The sequence below is a fragment of the Cucurbita moschata genome, unplaced genomic scaffold, assembly GCF_002738365.1.
Source record: "Cucurbita moschata cultivar Rifu unplaced genomic scaffold, Cmos_1.0 Cmo_Scf00022, whole genome shotgun sequence".
NCBI lineage: Eukaryota > Viridiplantae > Streptophyta > Magnoliopsida > Cucurbitales > Cucurbitaceae > Cucurbita > Cucurbita moschata.
This window is the reverse complement of record NW_019268538.1, coordinates 1,969,871-1,987,078: the sequence shown is the minus strand read 5'-3', so window position 1 is coordinate 1,987,078 and position 17,208 is coordinate 1,969,871. Positions and strand designations below refer to the sequence as shown.

Genomic DNA, 17,208 nt, shown 5'->3' with positions numbered 1-17,208 from the left:
AAATAACAATTATTTTTTTTATAAACAAATAGATATCCTTTATGCAAGAATTATAGAATTAAGGTTACAAAGGTTGGAAGGGTATTATCGTCTTTTGTAGGAGGGCAGTGCCATCTGCTCGAGTTGGAGTGGAAAGGGCTAGTTCTATATGAAGGGGCTAAGAGGGGTCTCTTTCCCAAATCCAAACGGAAGGATACAGTGAGTGGCCAACGGAACGGATTCGCTAAATTGTTGAGAAAATCTCTCCAAGAACTCCGTCTTTCAGTAGATCGTTCAGTACTCGCCGCTGCTTGCTACCGATCGCCTCCGCTCTCCGTCTTCCACTCTGCAATCCAATCTCGCAACCATGGGTTCCGGTCTTTCTTCTTCCCTCTCTCGTTATTTCATTGTTTTTTCTTTTGTTTCTTTCTTGGATTCTGCCTTTGCTTAGGTTTTTTTTGGTAAGTTGTTCGACTTCCTGCTGATCGACGCGTTTGCAATGCCTGCCATTTCATTTCCCTTTTTCCTCTTTCTTAATTTGATTCGTTTCTGCGAGTGTAATTAACTTGTTTCAAAGAATTATGCATCATTCATGGTTTGAATTGTTGTCTTGCACATGGAAACCGGGCTTCTTTCATCTTGCGCTTGTTCTTTTTTGATGCCCATATAATTAATTTATCTTAATTCGACTTTGTTGTTGTTTCTTCTTCATTTTCTTCTCTCTTGAACACCGCTTGGAAAAGAGTTAAGTTTGCTTGTGTAGTAATTGATGTCTTAAACTGTATGGGCAGATGCGGATATGGAAGATTATGGTTTTGAATACTCGGACGATGAGCCTGAAGAGCAGGATGTTGATATTGAAAATCAATACTACAATTCTAAAGGTACCTGAAATGCTGTCTTCAAGATTTGCAATTACATTCTTTTTTTTGTCATATGATGTTTTCCTGTTTTAGATAGCTATTCGATCCAATTCCTGCTCATCAAAGCCTAGTTTCATAGAACCAATTGCTTCCAGCTTTTGGTGGACACAATGGTTATATAGAACATGGGAATTGTTTGAGCTGTTTGTTGCCCTTCGTATAATATCCGTTCTTTTAAATATATAGAATTGTAAGACATAATATCACTTGGGAGTTTGGATAATCGTTCCTATTGCCCGTAATTTTATGGAAATTAATCCAAAAAAATTTATAATTCATCAAGAACTTTTACTTAACACTGTACACAATCTGATTCTTGATTATAATGAAAATTGTTTGGTTTGTTGAAAAGGCAGGAATTTTTGATCTGGCACCCTAGATTCATACAATTATTCAAAACATACGATTTCCTAATTAAAAAGAATTGGCTCTCACACCCATGTAAACATCTCCAGTTTTCTTCTTGAGCTTTTGAACATCTTTTTCTTTGTCTATGTCCTTACGTTCGGACATGATTTGTATCTTTATTATTTGCCTCATATCTATACAATGTTGAATCACTTGTTATGCCTTCCCTTCCTATCAATTTCTTCACAAATAGGTCTGGTTGAAATGGACCCGGAAGGAGCTCTTGCAGGGTTTGCTGAGGTGGTACGCATGGAACCCGAGAAGGCAGAGTGGTAAGTTTGGTATTGATTTCTTTGTTTCTGCTTGCTAGATTCCTGGAAACGGGTTCTAACAGGTTCACTATCCAATTATTTTTCACTCATTCATTTTGGACATTTAAGGTGACTGGCTGTGTTTTATAAGTTCATACAGTAGTGGGGTGCCTAAGTTAGTTTAACTTTACTTTTCTAATCAAGCATGTAGTGTAGCTTCTCAAGGACGAGGCTTATATACTTTCTGAAAATGGAAAGGTTTGGATCAAAGGAATCCTAATTTCTATTGTCGATTTTGATCCTATATGACTTGGGAGTCTTCATAATAGTTAATGTCATGTCCTTTTTTTTTTCATGACTTGACCACAGCTCATTAGTTGGTCTTGGATATCTTTTTTTGAAAGATTCGATATGTTGCATTCAATCATATATGAAACTACCTTCTCTCTATCCAATCTACCAAGAATTATATCTCCGTTCTAGCTCTGCTATTGTGACCTTTTGTTTTGTTTTTTTTTTTTTCTTTTCTGGATTTTCTAGGGGCTTCAAGGCTCTCAAGCAAACTGTCAAGCTTTATTATAGACTGGGGAGGTACAAAGAAATGATGGATTCATATCGAGTGATGCTGACATATATAAAATCGGCAGTGACTCGTAATTATAGTGAGAAATGTATAAACAACATCATGGATTTTGTATCTGGATCAGCAAGTCAGAGCTTTGGTCTCTTGCAAGAATTTTATCAAACCACTTTGAAAGCCCTTGAAGAGGCAAAGAATGAGGTCAGTGAATGATTCTACTTTTACTATCTCATGCATTGTATTACATGATGGCTTATGTTCTGTTGCTTTGGTGCAGAGGCTTTGGTTCAAAACTAATTTAAAACTCTGCAAAATTTGGTTTGATATTGGTGAATATGGTCGTATGATTAAGGTAACTTTAATTTTCAGTGTTTTATATTTATTCTCATAAACGAAATTTGTTTGCATGCTAAGCGATCTAATTAATTTATTTTCACCTCTAGATTTTGAAGGAGCTCCACAAGTCCTGTCAAAGAGAAGATGGTACAGATGATCAAAAGAAAGGAAGTCAACTGCTGGAGGTATATGCAATTGAGATTCAGATGTATACAGAGACTAAAAATAACAAAAAGCTCAAGGTACTGATTCTCTACCATTCTTGTTCATTCCATTCTTAGTTCAGTGATTTTAAAAGACCAAGCACCCGCACCACCACTCTGAAGTACATTTCCTTTGCAGCCAACTTTCCTCTAAAATTAGTGTAATAGTATTAACCTTTACCTCTGAAAGGGTTCGTAGCTTGTTGGCTTTGGTTGGATAAAAATTCAGCCATTCCTACACATCCCAGGTTCGAATAAAAAAAGGTATTAGCCCTACCCAAGGAACTTTAATTTCCTTCTTAATCTAGTGAGACATGAAACTGAGGAGAGGAAGCCTTTGAAAGATCTAGGGAAAGCCGCGGATATAAAGTAGGTATTTTAGTAGCTTGTGGAAGCCCAAGAGAAGAGGGTGCACTGCAGGAAAGGTATTTTAGTCCCTTTGTTCATTGTGCTTGGAACAGGTTGTTTACCTTGATTGGTTTGAATTAGGTGGTTTTTTGATCTCCAGTGTATCTCTCGGTATATTTGTTTTGTGTCTCTGGAAGCTACAGGCTAGCCATTCGGCATCATGCAATCAAAACCATCCCTTGGCCAGTTATTATTATTATTATTTTTTTTTTAATTTTTTTTTTATAATGCATAATTAGTTGCATATTCTCAGGCTATTTGTCTTGGTATGTCATCCCTCTATTTATATCTCAGATGCTTGGTTGAACTCCCATGAGCTCTTCTTTAGCTGTATAATTGCTTTATTTTTTTGCTTTGTATTTTCTTGTTATTGTGATGCAGCAATTATACCAGAAAGCTCTTGCAATCAAGTCGGCCATACCCCATCCACGAATTATGGGAATAATTCGGGAGTGTGGAGGAAAGATGCACATGGCAGAGCGTCAGTGGCCAGAAGCAGCTACTGATTTCTTTGAGGCTTTTAAGAACTATGATGAAGCTGGGAACCAAAGGCGTATCCAGTGCCTGAAGTATGCCCCCTTTCTGCTTTCCTTTTGTACTCATTCCTTGTTACTGCAAGACATTTAAAACAAAACTGACTTTTAGTAAATTTGCATAAAAAATACAATATGAGAACCCTAAACTTCAGCGACCCCATGGCATGCTACGATGCAGAAAGAAAAACGTAGACTATGTTAGGTTTCTGGGGAAGTGATACAAGATTCATCCCCACCCATTATTTATAATTGTTTGATTGCGCCCAAAGCATCAAGATGATGAACTAATTTCAAATTTCCATTTTATTTTGAGGTTTACTTAGCATTAGAACTTGGCATTTGACTAATGCAATTTAGCCTAGTCAGAATTTGTTTTGTTTTCTACTTCTAAAATTCCTATTATTACTTGAAACTTGCCATAGTATTGCCTTAATTGAAGAAACCTTGGAGTATAATTTACTTTTGTTATCATTTCCTTTTCCATGTCTATCCTAACAAAATTTGGTGAAATTTAAATCGGGAAATAGTTTTTTCTCGTTCTCTTGTGTTTCGTGCTATGTCTTGTGCTGTGTCTCAGGCATCCACTATTCAAGCAATCAATTTATCTTAATTATTTCTCTTATACCAACTAATCATTCAGTCCCCTTCCAGATATCTAGTTTTGGCTAATATGCTGATGGAATCTGAAGTTAATCCATTTGATGGTCAAGAGGCAAAACCGTAAGTTTTAGCCATTGAAGTCTGCTTCAAGTTTCTTTTTGATCTCCCCCTGATATCTAGTTTGCAGGTACAAAAATGACCCCGAGATTTTGGCAATGACCAATCTTATTGCTGCGTACCAAAGGAATGAGATACTTGAGTTTGAGAAAATTCTTAAGGTAACTGTGTGAAGGAGAAATATATGTTTGCTTACTAAATGTGATGTCTCACGTTGGTTGGGGAGGAGAACAAACCACCATATATAAGGGTGTAGAAACCTTCCCCTAGTGTGTTTTTAAAGCCTTGAGGAAAAGCCCAAAAGGGAAAAAACACAAAGAGGACAATATCTGCTAGCGGTGGATTTGGGCCGTTACAAATGGTATTAGAGCCAGACATTGGACGATGTGCCAGCCTTCTCGCTGTTCCCTGAAGGAGGGTAGACACGAGGCGATGTGTCAGTAAGGATGCTGGCCCCAAAGGGGGGTGGATTTGTGATGTCCCACTTTGGTTGGGGAGGGAGAACAAACCACCATTTATAAGGGTGTTGGAACCTTCCCCTAGACGCATTTTAAAGCCTTGAGGGGAAGTCCAAAAGGGAAAAAGCCCAAAGAGGACAATATCTGCTAGGGGTGGATCTGGGCCGTTACAAAAACAATAAATGTTTGATTTAAATGTTCTTTTCACAGAGCAATAGGAAAACAATAATGGACGATCCATTCATTCGGAATTACATTGAAGATCTGTTGAAGAATGTCAGAACCCAAGTGTTACTCAAACTTATCAAGCCTTACACAAGAATTCGGATTCCATTTATTTCAAAGGTGACAGCTTTACTCTTGTGTGTGTGTGTGTGTCCTTTTCCTGTTCATTTTTTCAAACCAACTTGCACAATTTCTTTGATAATGCGGTGTCGTTGGAACTTACCAAACCTTGCACAACTTGCACAATGTCCTGTGTGTTGAGGTTTCTGAATGCGGTGTTAATTTCCCCACGTCCCCGAAAGAAAAAGGAAAATACTAAATTGCTTCTACTTCATCAGGAACTTAATGTGCCGGAGAAAGATGTTGAGCAATTATTAGTATCACTAATCCTGGATAATCGCATTGATGGCCACATCGATCAAGTCAACCGTCTTTTGGAGCGTGGTGACAGGTATGTTCTTTCCAGCCCCGTTTCTTCAAATGATGCAGAAAAAGTAAGAGCATAATGTGAAATTGGTAACCCACCCCACCCCCTGCAGGTCAAAGGGAATGAAGAAGTATACTGCCATAGATAAATGGAACACCCAGTTGAAATCCCTCTATCAAACTGTCAGCAACCGAGTATATTGAGCCTCATCGGATAATCCCGATGGGGAAATATGTTGATTTTAGCCTCAAACATGGTATGGTTTATCACTTTTTTCCCCTTGAACTTGAACTTGTAATGTGCTATACTAGATTTCTGATGAACCAAACTTAAAAAATAATTATACAAGTTCAAACCTGGATTTTTGTTCGGGTACTGTTTGAGCTATGTTCAAGTTAGTTTTTCAATGAAGAATGCATCAAAGATATTCGTGATACCTAGTTGAATAATAAGTGTCTTTTTTTTAACCTCAACCATATAATTCATGATTAGCGAGCAATGCTACTTTTGTCACGGAAAGTGACTATAAGGTTAATTAAGCATCCCTCAAATCAACATTGAATAGAAACTAATAGCTCGTTTGAGTCGTTTGGTAGAGTTGGTCACATTGGTGGTCACATTTGTGTATTTAGCTTTTGCATTTATTGCTTTCCTTAATTCAACGGGACTCTTATAATGTGAAAATGACCTAGAGTAATGTGATTGAAGTACCTTAAGCTATTTATTTATTTGAAATTGATTGAAATAAATAATTGGAATCATAATCAAAACTATATCGAAACGTGTCTACTTATTCAAATTTTGTTATTTTTATGAAAAAAAAATTACCTAAAAAAGATATTCTAAAAGAAACAAATTACCAATTTACAAAACACCTACAATTATTCGAGTTAATAAAATAATATTGTTCAATTTATTTTAAATGATAATGCCAAAAGATTTTTTTTATTTTTATTTTTTTTATTTTATATAAAGTCTTATTGCAATGGATAATATAATGTTTCTAAAGAGATAAATAATGAAAAAGAAAATAAAAAAAGTTATATGTAAATACCATTAACCAAATAATGTTATGTCATTTTGGTTAGATAAATATTATTTAGTTTGACATAACATCACAAAAGTGACTATATAAAATTACAAATAAAAAATTTAATAATCAAAAGAGAGGAAATTATTCAAATAATAAATTATCAATTTTTTTTCATAGCTTTGTGTATTACTTTAATCTTATAAATATTTTAAAACTAACATTAAAATAGAAAAATTATTAAAATATCAAATGAAGAAAAAACGTGTCTAAATGTTATTATTTTATACTTAATTTGGATAAATATTTTAGTCACTATCATATCAATTTATTAACATTTTTTTTATTATAATGATAGTTTTAAAACAATTGTAATATATTTTAACTAATTTTTATTTAATGATAGTTTTAAAACATTTAACTTTTAAGTTAAAATATTTTTAAAGAAAGAAGTAAGTTAGAGAATTTATTTAGTTATTTATAATTTAGCCTTAATTTAAATTCATATACAATTTATAATTTATAAATATAAATTAAAAATATCCCGAAAATGAAGAGAGAGGGGCCCGATGGTAAATAAGTGTAAATTAAAAAAAAAAAAAAAAAAGGTGAACGAATAGGCACAATTTTTTAGCTTAATTTAGATAAATATCTGAGTCACGGTATAATGATTTTTCATTTAATATTTATAATTTAGCTTAATTTAAACTCAAAATATCTAGAGAGCGGAGAGAGAGGGGTAGGAGTGGTAAATAACTGCTCTGGTTCTGTACAAAATTGTAAATTCAAACACAAGCTGATGATAATCATGTCAGCTTTTTGCTGCTAGAATTTGGAATTGATTTTAGTTCTTACGGCTTGTTTGATATCACTAATTTACGTTTTACTCTCAATTATCTAAATAACTCCTCGTTTTCAGTTCTGATCGCGGCAATACATGTTCAATTAATAACTCCACTTCAAAAGTCCCCTTGTTTTCCATCCAATTTCTCCCAAATTCGAGCAGTATTTTATTACTGGAGAATGTCAAAGCCTTAACAACTCCCATAATTCATGAGACAGAGACGGAAGGAATGTATACCCATTTCAGAAATTTCCGTAATAAGTAGCATTAATGGCGTAGGACCCAATTTGCAGCCACTAAATTCCGTATTAAGTGAAGTTTATTAAGAGCTTGATAAGGATCCGCCGACTAAGATCAACCGAGGATTTCGTATTTTTGGTCCGAGCCAATTCAAAAGCTCCGCCACACACGCACAGTGGAACCAGGTTTTCTGCTCCCACGAGGTGGTCCAAATCAAAGGGACCGTCCCCTTTTCATTAACTTTGATTTGGGTTTCTCTGAAATGGGTAAAAGGGATAATGGTCGATCATGTTAGGAGAAGATGCTTTGTCCTCTTCCAATAATCGCTCTGCCTAATAAGTCCAGTGGTTGAGCAGGTGAGGGCGAGCTTCTCTGTCCGTCTTCTGCTTCGCTTTTCTTGAGAATTTGGCCTTTGAGTAATCTCAGAGGTCGTTAATTTTTCCCTCAAGCGGCTACTACATAACCCTCTCATCCTTATCTTCACTATCTGTATGTTTTTTTTTTCTCATCTTCTTTATTTTTTCTCATAGATTTCTCTCAAATTCTTTTCTCTATTCATCTCCTGCTGTACATACCTATTGCTAACTCGATTCATTCACACATTGTTTTCCTTTGATTATTCTTTTGTTCTTTTCTACTTACAAAACTTCCCCTGATTTCCCTTGTTCATATTTGCTTCTTTGAGGATCTTGAGCTCGATTTGGAGATTTGCATCGGATCTTGAGTTTCTGGTACTGGGATTTGTGTTTCTTTATCTTCTTTGATGAATTTGTGAGATTTAAGGAACTGGGTCGGCTTTAGTTTATCTTGATTTTCATGTTTGGTTGTTCTAATCATTAGTTTATCCCTTTTTTTGGAACAATCTTCTTAGACTTTAGTTGCTGCAAATAAACTAATCCCTTTTGTTTCTTTTCTCTTTAGGAACGGTTTTTGTATCATTTTGCTATACATTTGAACCTGCATAAGCTTAAGGAGTGCTGCACACTTGTGGTTGTGTTTAAGGTGAGTAGATATTTAGCAATAACTAGGAATCGATAGCTGCTCGGTTATTTCGACCGATGCATCGTTGCTTAGCTAGTTTGATTGGAACTATTGTCAAGAGTACATGTTCTGTCCATTTGTTTACTCCTCAAGTGACTTAGTTCGTTTAAGTAATATTGAATACTTATGTTTGATATCCATTTGTTTAGAGGGAGGTTTAGAAGGATTTACAGCCATGAGAAGATCGGGTGTAAACCAACCAAAAGTGAAGCGTCTTGTTGGAAAATATGAAATCGGTCGAACGATTGGTGAGGGTACGTTTGCAAAAGTGAAAATAGCCAAAAATTCTGAAAATGGGGAACATGTAGCAATAAAGATCCTTGACAAGGAGAAAGTTCTGAAGCACAAGATGGCTGAACAGGTTCTCTTATATTGTTCTAAGTTGCTTTGTTTTTTCTCTTAATGTCATTCACCAAATGCTTATATGATGATTATATCAAGCTTTTGTTGATAAAAATGAACGAATATACGAGGCTATACCATCGAAAAGAGCTCGTGCACTAGCTACAACCAACCCCAATCCAAAAGAATTGTAATCAACTCTCAAATCTCGTCCTTGGTTGTCTCTGCCTTTAAAAGTTATTTTGTTTGTTTCAAGTCAAATACGCCACGTAATGGTGAAAAGGCAAGCTTGCTACAAAACTTGGTGGCGTTTGAGTTAATCTAAAAGCTCACCCGTGAGAGAGAAACTGATATCTGCTTTAGTTTTTTTGGCTTAGTTGTAGTTTAACAATGGCTTCTCTGAATCAGTGAGTCCTCTGTGTGTTGAGTGGCCTTCATATTATGAACTTCCTTCCTTCTTGATCTTCGTTTTCAACATCTTCTACGACCGCCCCAACCCCACCTTCTCCCAACAAAAGGAAGAACCCACGTCCGATAAGGGAAAAAGAGGGTCGAAAAATAAGAAAGGCGGCATGGGACTGATTCTTTATCATTCTTTTAGATATTGGAAGTTCTTTGAGTTGAGAGAAAAGTTAAGGATTCTTTCTAATGCTTTTTACAGATCAAGCGGGAAATAGCGACAATGAAACTAATAAAGCATCCACATGTCGTCCAATTGTTCGAGGTACTTCTCTTTCTCTCTCTAAAATGCTATGTTTAGAGGTAGTTTTTGCAATTCGAAAGCGGTATTGGAAAATGGAGAGCGCTCGATTTTCTTCTGTGGCCATTTTCTTAAAATGGTTCTCAGAAGTGCTCTCAGCAGTTATCTGATACAAATTCTTGTGAAGCTATTTTTCCTAACAGTTCTCTTGATTTTCAGGTTATGGGGAGCAAAACAAAGATATTCATTGTTTTGGAGTTCGTTACCGGAGGCGAACTTTTTGATAAAATTGTGAGTATTATTCCATTTCTTAGGAATATCCGTTCTAACTTCTCTCTATTAAGTTATGAGTATTCGTTTTAAGTCTTTCAAGGCCCCGATCCAAGATGATAGAAACTGTAACTAGGAAAAGAGACGGGTCGGGGAGGAAAAAGACAAGAAACGCAGATAGAAAGACCCAAATTCACCATTCTTTGGACCTTGGTATATTGTTAACTTTTTATATTTAAATGAAATATTAAACCTTCTTCTACTAATATTGAAGGTAAATCATGGACGGATGACCGAAAGTGAGGCACGGAGATATTTTCAGCAACTTATAAACGCGGTTGATTATTGTCATAGCAGAGGTGTTTACCATAGGGATCTTAAGGTATCGTGCCACTAAGTTCTTGAAATCGAGTATGAAAAATGTTGAATAATCTATGAGTTTATTACCATGATGGTTCTTGTTTGCAGCCTGAAAATCTATTGTTAGATGCCAAAGGAAATCTTAAAGTGTCTGATTTTGGATTGAGTGCACTGTCACAACAAGTTAAGGTAAGATGCGTTTCAACATTCCATTTTTCTTTTGGTTTGAATTTCATCTTCTTTCCTGCTGTTTAGTGTGTTGGTCTGGAAATCGAACACTGAAAATATGTCGGGGTGATGGAATGTGAGATCCTACATCGAGAGGAGAACGAAGCATTCCTTATAAGGGTGTGGAAAAATCTCTCTAATAGACGCGTTTTAAAATCGTCAGGTTGACGGCGATATGTAATGGGTCAAAGTGGATAGTATCTGCTAGCGCTGTGCTTGGGCTGTTACAAATGGCATCAGAGCCAGACACGGGCAGTGTGTCAACAAGGACGCTGACCCCCAAGGGGGGTGGATTGTGAGTTCTCACATCGGTTGGAGAGGGGAACGAAGCATTCATTATAAGGATGTGGAAACTTCTCCTAATTGACGCATTTTAAAAATGTGAGGCTGACGGTGATATATAACGGGCCAAAACGGATAATATCTGCTAGTGGTGGGCTTGAGTTTTACAAATGGTATCAAAGTCAGACACGAGCGGTGTGTCAACAAGGACGCTGACCCCCAAGGGGGGTGGATTGTGAGTTCTCACATCGGTTGAATAGAGGAACAAACATTCAGCTAGCGGTGGGCTTGCACCGTCGTAGCCTCTATAATTCTTCTTAGCCGTTTAGGAATTTATATATAACAGTGGAACTTCTTGTATCAAATGACGTCACATATCATTATTCCACTTCCCTTTTGTAATCTATGACAAAATAAGAAGAACTCCGACCGGTGTGCTATTGAGGCGTCTTTGGTGCTCTAAAAACTCTTTAATTCTTCTCCTAAAACGTTTGATTGGCAGGACGATGGCCTGCTTCACACTACTTGTGGAACTCCAAACTATGTTGCTCCTGAGGTACCGATGCTTCGTAAACGTCTTATATCTTTACGCATTCATAACTACAAGTGTTATAATGAACGTTTCGTTATTTAGGTCCTTAACGATAGAGGCTATGACGGAGCGACTGCAGACTTATGGTCATGTGGAGTCATACTCTTTGTACTGCTTGCAGGTTACTTGCCTTTTGATGATTCTAATATCATAAACCTTTATAAAAAGGTGAGCATTTGTTTACCTCGTTTTTTTCTTTTTCTTTTTCGCCATTCGATTCTACTTCTCTTTGCATTCTTCAGCATTCACTTCGATTATTTGCAGATCTCGGCCGCTGAATTTACTTGTCCTCCATGGCTTTCTTTAGATGCCATGAAATTGATCGCTCGAATTTTGGATCCGAACCCAATGACTGTAAGTACTATGCTTCGAGTGTCGACTACTATGTTTCTGGATTACACGTCTGATTTCTTCTATTGCAGCGCATCACCGTACCAGAAATTTTGGAAGATGAATGGTTTAAGAAAGATTATAAGCCCCCGGTTTTCGAGGAGCCTAAGATTGCAAACTTAGATGATGTAGAAGCAGTCTTCAAAGATTCGGAAGTATGTCAAATTTGATTTCGTTACGAGTATTATAACATCGCTCATGATTTCTCATTATCGACGAATTCTTTTCCAGGAGCACCATGTGACAGAGAAGAAGGAAGAACAACCTGTAGCCATGAACGCCTTCGAGTTAATTTCAATGTCGAAGGGGCTCAACCTGGAAAATTTGTTTGGTACAGAACAGGTTTGCATTTTGCCAAGCATGAACATTGAGTATTGTTTGCCTCAGTTGCTACTGTTGTATCCCATCTTAAATTGATTGTGAGCTTACTTTTTTGCCCAGTACGTTTCAAGAACCGACGCCATTTTACATACTAATATGCTTGTAACAGCCCCAAGTCCACCACTAGCAGATATTGTCCTCTTTAGGCTTTTTCTTTCGGGCTTTCCCTCAAGGTTTTTAAAATGCGTCTATTAGGGAGAGGTTTCCACACCCTTATAAAGGATGCTTCGTTCTCCTTCCGAACCGATGTGGGACCTCACAATCCACCCCCCTTCGGGCCCAGCGTCCTCGCTGGCACTCGTTCTTTTGGGATCTCCAATCCACCCCCTTTAGGGCCCAATGTCCTTGCTGGCACACTGCTTCGTGTCCACTCCCTTTGGAGCTCAACCTCCTCGCTGGCACATCGCCCGGTATCTGTCTCTAATTCCATTTGTAACAACCCAAGCCCACCGCTAGCAGATATTGTCCTCTCTAGGCTTTTCTTTTCGGGCTTACTCTCAAGGTTTTTAAAACACGTCTATTAGGGAGAAGTTTCCACACCCTTATAAAGAATGCTTCGTTCTTCTCCCCAATTGATGTGGGATCTCGCAATCCCCCTCTTCGGGGCCCAGCGTCCTCGCTAGCACTCGTTCCTTTCTCCAATTGATGTGAGACCCCCAATCCACTCGCATTCGAGGCCCAACATCCTTGTTGGCACACTGCTTCGTGTCTACCCCCTTAGGGGCTCAACCTCCTCACTGACACATTGTCCGGTGTCTGGCTCTAATACCATTTGTTACAACTCAAGCCCACCGCTAGCAGATATTGTCCTCTCTGGGTTTTTCTTTTCGGGCTTCCCCTCAAGGTTTTTAGAACACGTCTACTAAGGAGAGGTTTCCACACCCTTATAAAGAATACTTCATTCTCATCCCCAACTACTGTGGAATCTCACAATGCCCGAGGGTTTATTAAATACCCTTTCAGGGGAGAGGGCAAGGCAATTGAAAATTACAATATTAGGATAGAGGGATGATCACTCAAGAATTGCTTCAAGCTGCTAACTATGCTTGATCTTCTTGGATGAGGCCTTCCCATCTTGATCAACCCATGGTGAAAGATGTTTGTAGTAGCTGAAGGAGGAATAAATGGAAGAAAACTCTCGACCGTGCCATCGAGAGATATCCATTTTCCTTAGGACGGGGAATCCTCGACCCCATTTCACCCTGTGAACATCTCGAAAATTTTATGGCGTATTTCTTATATTTATGTGTCTTTTCTTGCTGGGAAAAAGCCTTCAAAGCAAATAATGCTGCAAGTTTCTGTTTCACTTGGAGCTCTCAACTGGGTCATGTTTTTATAAACATTTTTGTATTATTAGCTATGGATTTGTGCATTTTCACCTTGATGAGAATTGGATTATCTTGTTGTTGGTGCAGGAATTCAAGAGAGAAACCAGGTTCACCTCTAAATGCTCAGCTAATGAAATTGTAAATAAGATTGAAGAAGCTGCCAAACCTCTTGGTTTTGATGTGCAGAAGAAAAATTACAAGGTGAGCCAAATGGGTTCATAGTTTCGGGTGACCGATACCTTATAATAAGAACGATCGTGTTGTTTCTCTTACAGATGAGACTCGAAAATGTGAAAGCGGGTCGGAAGGGAAACCTTAATGTTGCCACAGAGGTATTAAAATGATGAAGCATTGTGTTCTTGAGAGAGAATTTGCATTAATCTAATACCTTTTTTTTTTTCTCATTCTTGAACAGATTTTGCAAGTGGCACCTTCTGTTCATGTGGTTGAGATGCGAAAAGCTAAGGGGGACACCTTAGAGTTTCACAAGGTACTTCCTTTACTAGTATGAAAATCGTTCATCGTTCATCGTTCATCGTTCATCGTTCATCGTTCATCGTTCATCGTTCATCGTTCATCGTTCATCGTTCATCGTTCATCGTTCATCGTTCATCGTTCATCGTTCATCGTTCATCGTTCATCGTTCATCGTTCATCGTTCATCGTTCATCGTTCATCGTTCATCGTTCATCGTTCATCGTTCATCGTTCATCGTTCATCGTTCATCGTTCATCGTTCATCGTTCATCGTTCATCGTTCATCGTTCATCGTTCATCGTTCATCGTTCATCGTTCATCGTTCATCGTTCATCGTTCATCGTTCATCGTTCATCGTTCATCGTTCATCGTTCATCGTTCATCGTTCATCGTTCATCGTTCATCGTTCATCGTTCATCGTTCATCGTTCATCGTTCATCGTTCATCGTTCATCGTTCATCGTTCATCGTTCATCGTTCATCGTTCATCGTTCATCGTTCATCGTTCATCGTTCATCGTTCATCGTTCATCGTTCATCGTTCATCGTTCATCGTTCATCGTTCATCGTTCTTCGTTCATCGTTCATCGTTCATCGTTCATCGTTCATCGTTCATCGTTCATCGTTCATCGTTCATCGTTCATCGTTCATCGTTCATCGTTCATCGTTCATCGTTCATCGTTCTTCGTTCTTCGTTCATCGTTCATCGTTCTTCGTTCTTCGTTCATAGTTCATAGTTCTTAGTTCATCGTTCTTCGTTCATCGTTCTTCGTTCATCGTTCTTCGTTCATCGTTTTTCGTTCATCGTTCTTCGTTCATCGTTCTTTGTTCATCGTTCTTAGTTCATCGTTCTTAGTTCATCGTTCTTCGTTCATCGTTCTTCGTTCATCGTTCTTCGTTCTTCGTTCATCGTTCTTCGTTCTTCGTTCTTCGTTCTTCGTTCTTCGTTCTTCGTTCATAGTTCATAGTTCATAGTTCATAGTTCATAGTTCATAGTTCATAGTTCATAGTTCATCGTTCTTCGTTCTTAGTTCTTCGTCCATATATGATATGCACGATAGGTTTAGGATCATAATTTACCCAACTCGAGCTATACACGTGTCCTTTCTTTAAACTATATGGTTATGTATTATCTTTGCAGTTCTACAAAAACCTCTCCACCTCTCTAGAGGATGTTGTTTGGAAGACTGAGGAAGACATGCCAGCAAAAAAGTGAAACTTGGCACGGTTCGAGGTTTGAAATGTGAAGAACGAAATATTGTAAATGCTTCATGACTGTTGTTTGACTCGTGTGTTCGATCGATTGTTTTCCGTTTTATTGTAGGAAAGCATGGAAAGCTCCCAAGAATGAGTTATGATGACGTTTTTTATGTTACATTTGGAACTTTAGTTCTTAGTGATAGTAAGAAATATTTGCCATTCTTTTAGTCTATCATATGATGCTTCTACTTCATTCGTGTATTAAAACGTCAACTATTCTAAATAGTTGAACATGTCAATGAATGCTCGGTTTTTTACCTTAAAAAAATAACGTCAAATCATGTGAAATCCCACATCGATTAGAGAGGGGAACGAAACATTTTCTTATAATTATGTGGAAATCTCTCCCTAACAGGAGGCTAAAGGTGATGCGTAACGGATCAAAGTGAACAATATTTACTAGCGGTGGGTTTGGATGGATACAAATGGTATCATGTCAAGCATCGAGTGGTGTGTTAGCGAGGACGTTAGACCTTCAAGGGTGTGTCAGTGAGGATGTTAGACCTTCAACGGTGTGTTAGTGATGACAATTGGACCTTCAAGGGTGGTGTCAGCGATGACCTTCAAGGGTGGTGTCAGCAGGGACGTTGGACCTTCAAGGGATGACGTTTTAAGATCGTGAGGCCAAGGGCCGAAGGAAGAGCAAAAACTTCGAGAAATGTAAGTATGAAATGAATGAATAAAGAGGGTTTAGAAGTTTGATTAATTTATGGGTATGGCTTTGATTGAGTCAATAATTATTCTGTTGCGCCTAAGATGATTGGGAAAGTCAATTTAGGGTTAAAATAAGTTTGTTAGTCAATTGGATATTTTTTTCAAAAACCTATTTTTAAATTCATACTTTGAAAGTTCAAATATTAAAGCAAATTATATTATTTATTTAGACTAATCTCATGGATTTTGTATTTATTTAAAATTTGAAATGTCAATTTATTAGTTTTTTTTTACAATTTTTTAAATAAGGATTATATTGAAAAAATAAAAAATTTAAAATAATTATATTAAAAAAAAAAAAAAAACTAGTGCAGTAAATCCACCTTCAAGAAAATAAATGAGAAATTTTGCTGGAATAAGAAAGGAACGGGTGGCAGGTTTCTCGGTCCCCACTGTGTCAGACATCTTTAATTCTATATTTCATCATTATTTCTGTGAGGTAAGAGATCGAGTGATTGATATTGAGTCGAAAAGACGAGTTTAGTCCTTATAAAGGTTATTGTCTATATAATCTTATAAGCATTTAAAATTGTCTAATAAATATTTATTTATTTATTTTAATCTAAACAAACTCTTATGTTTTATTTATTTATTTATTGGATATAAATTTAAGTTTTTTAAATTTTAAAAGTTTATAATTTATATATGAAATTTAATTTTAATTTTTTTTTTAAGGATATTTAAATTATGCTGCGAAGAACAACTCAGCATGATAGTATGAAAAGGATTGAGAAGGACGGGAGAGTGAGTAAAAGGGAGAAGATGGTGGCGTGAGTGGACCGCAGCCACTAGGGTTTGAAATTTCAACGCAGTTTTTTTGATTCCATTGAAGAAGAAAATGGGGCAAGGATAAAAATGGCGGTGCTTATCACGATGGGCCGTCTCTTAGGGTTTTTGTTTATTTATTTATTATCAATTTATGATTCAGGTTGAAAAATGGAGTTTCTGGGTTTGAGTAATTCAAACGTTGAATTCGTTCGTTGACTGATATCCAAAGAAAGAAAGCTGGACGAAAGAGAGGGGTTGATGATGGAGCACTCTCATCTTCTTTTCCATGGGGTATTTATGGTGTCTGTTGACCTTCCTCCCGCTTGCCTCCTTCCTGCTGCTTCCCAATTCTTTTCCATTTATTCATTTTCTTCCGTGTATCCATCATGGGAATCTGCTGCGCAAAACCTGCCAAGCTCGCTCATGCATCTTCAACCAATATTTCTGGTGAGCTTTCTCATTTAGATCTTTTCTTCTTCTTTTTAATCGGTTTTTTTTTTTTTTTTTTTTTTTT

At 37.1% G+C, this 17,208-nt stretch overlaps 3 protein-coding genes across 9 annotated transcripts in view; all 3 read left to right on the top strand.

The window, feature by feature from the left end:
- The first annotated feature begins 182 nt into the window (after window positions 1–182).
- Window positions 183–5,887, top strand: LOC111459132 (COP9 signalosome complex subunit 2). Its single transcript, XM_023101898.1, has 12 exons — window positions 183–356; window positions 771–863; window positions 1,504–1,582; window positions 2,102–2,342; window positions 2,419–2,493; window positions 2,585–2,719; window positions 3,470–3,657; window positions 4,276–4,344; window positions 4,412–4,502; window positions 5,010–5,144; window positions 5,363–5,475; window positions 5,564–5,887. Exons 1-12 carry the CDS (start codon window positions 347–349, stop codon window positions 5,652–5,654), a joined length of 1,320 nt encoding a protein of 439 aa, XP_022957666.1. The 5' UTR covers window positions 183–346; the 3' UTR covers window positions 5,655–5,887.
- Window positions 5,888–7,700: 1,813 nt separating this feature from the next.
- LOC111459129 (CBL-interacting serine/threonine-protein kinase 3) lies at window positions 7,701–15,405 on the top strand. 6 transcript variants are annotated; one of them, XM_023101890.1, is made up of 16 exons: window positions 7,916–8,054; window positions 8,251–8,296; window positions 8,487–8,567; window positions 8,756–8,967; window positions 9,610–9,672; window positions 9,868–9,939; window positions 10,193–10,300; window positions 10,387–10,467; window positions 11,291–11,344; window positions 11,423–11,734; window positions 11,803–11,925; window positions 12,002–12,112; window positions 13,567–13,680; window positions 13,755–13,811; window positions 13,895–13,969; window positions 15,094–15,405. In XM_023101890.1, exons 4-16 carry the CDS (start codon window positions 8,782–8,784, stop codon window positions 15,166–15,168), a joined length of 1,431 nt encoding a protein of 476 aa, XP_022957658.1. In that variant the 5' UTR covers window positions 7,916–8,054; window positions 8,251–8,296; window positions 8,487–8,567; window positions 8,756–8,781; the 3' UTR covers window positions 15,169–15,405. The 6 variants fall into 6 exon arrangements, with proteins under 6 accessions (XP_022957660.1, XP_022957658.1, XP_022957659.1 ...); XM_023101895.1 differs by lacking the exon at window positions 7,916–8,054 and having other exon boundaries at window positions 8,061–8,296; window positions 11,423–11,548; window positions 11,645–11,734; XM_023101894.1 differs by lacking the exon at window positions 7,916–8,054 and having other exon boundaries at window positions 8,061–8,296; window positions 15,094–15,186; window positions 15,277–15,405.
- Window positions 15,406–16,640: 1,235 nt separating this feature from the next.
- LOC111459133 (probable serine/threonine-protein kinase PBL3) overlaps window positions 16,641–17,208 on the top strand; it is a 3,638-nt gene continuing 3,070 nt past the window's right edge. The window contains exon 1 of one of the 2 annotated variants that reach the window (XM_023101900.1): window positions 16,641–17,141. In XM_023101900.1, the coding sequence (XP_022957668.1) occupies window positions 16,981–17,141 (161 nt within the window). In that variant the 5' untranslated portion in view covers window positions 16,641–16,980. The remainder of the gene's footprint in view (window positions 17,142–17,208) is intronic. The other variant, XM_023101899.1, reaches the window with a different exon arrangement.

Coding starts and splice junctions, on each gene's coding strand:
- LOC111459132 (XM_023101898.1), top strand. Junction 864..1,503: donor TCAATACTACAATTCTAAAG/GTACCTGAAATG, acceptor CTTCACAAATAG/GTCTGGTTGAAATGGACCCG. Junction 5,145..5,362: donor GGATTCCATTTATTTCAAAG/GTGACAGCTTTA, acceptor CTACTTCATCAG/GAACTTAATGTGCCGGAGAA.
- LOC111459129 (XM_023101892.1), top strand. CDS start 8,782: ATGAGAAGATCGGGTGTAAACCAACCAAAAGTGAAGCGTCTTGTTGGA. Junction 11,926..12,001: donor CAGTCTTCAAAGATTCGGAA/GTATGTCAAATT, acceptor ATTCTTTTCCAG/GAGCACCATGTGACAGAGAA. Junction 12,113..13,566: donor ATTTGTTTGGTACAGAACAG/GTTTGCATTTTG, acceptor TTGTTGGTGCAG/GAATTCAAGAGAGAAACCAG.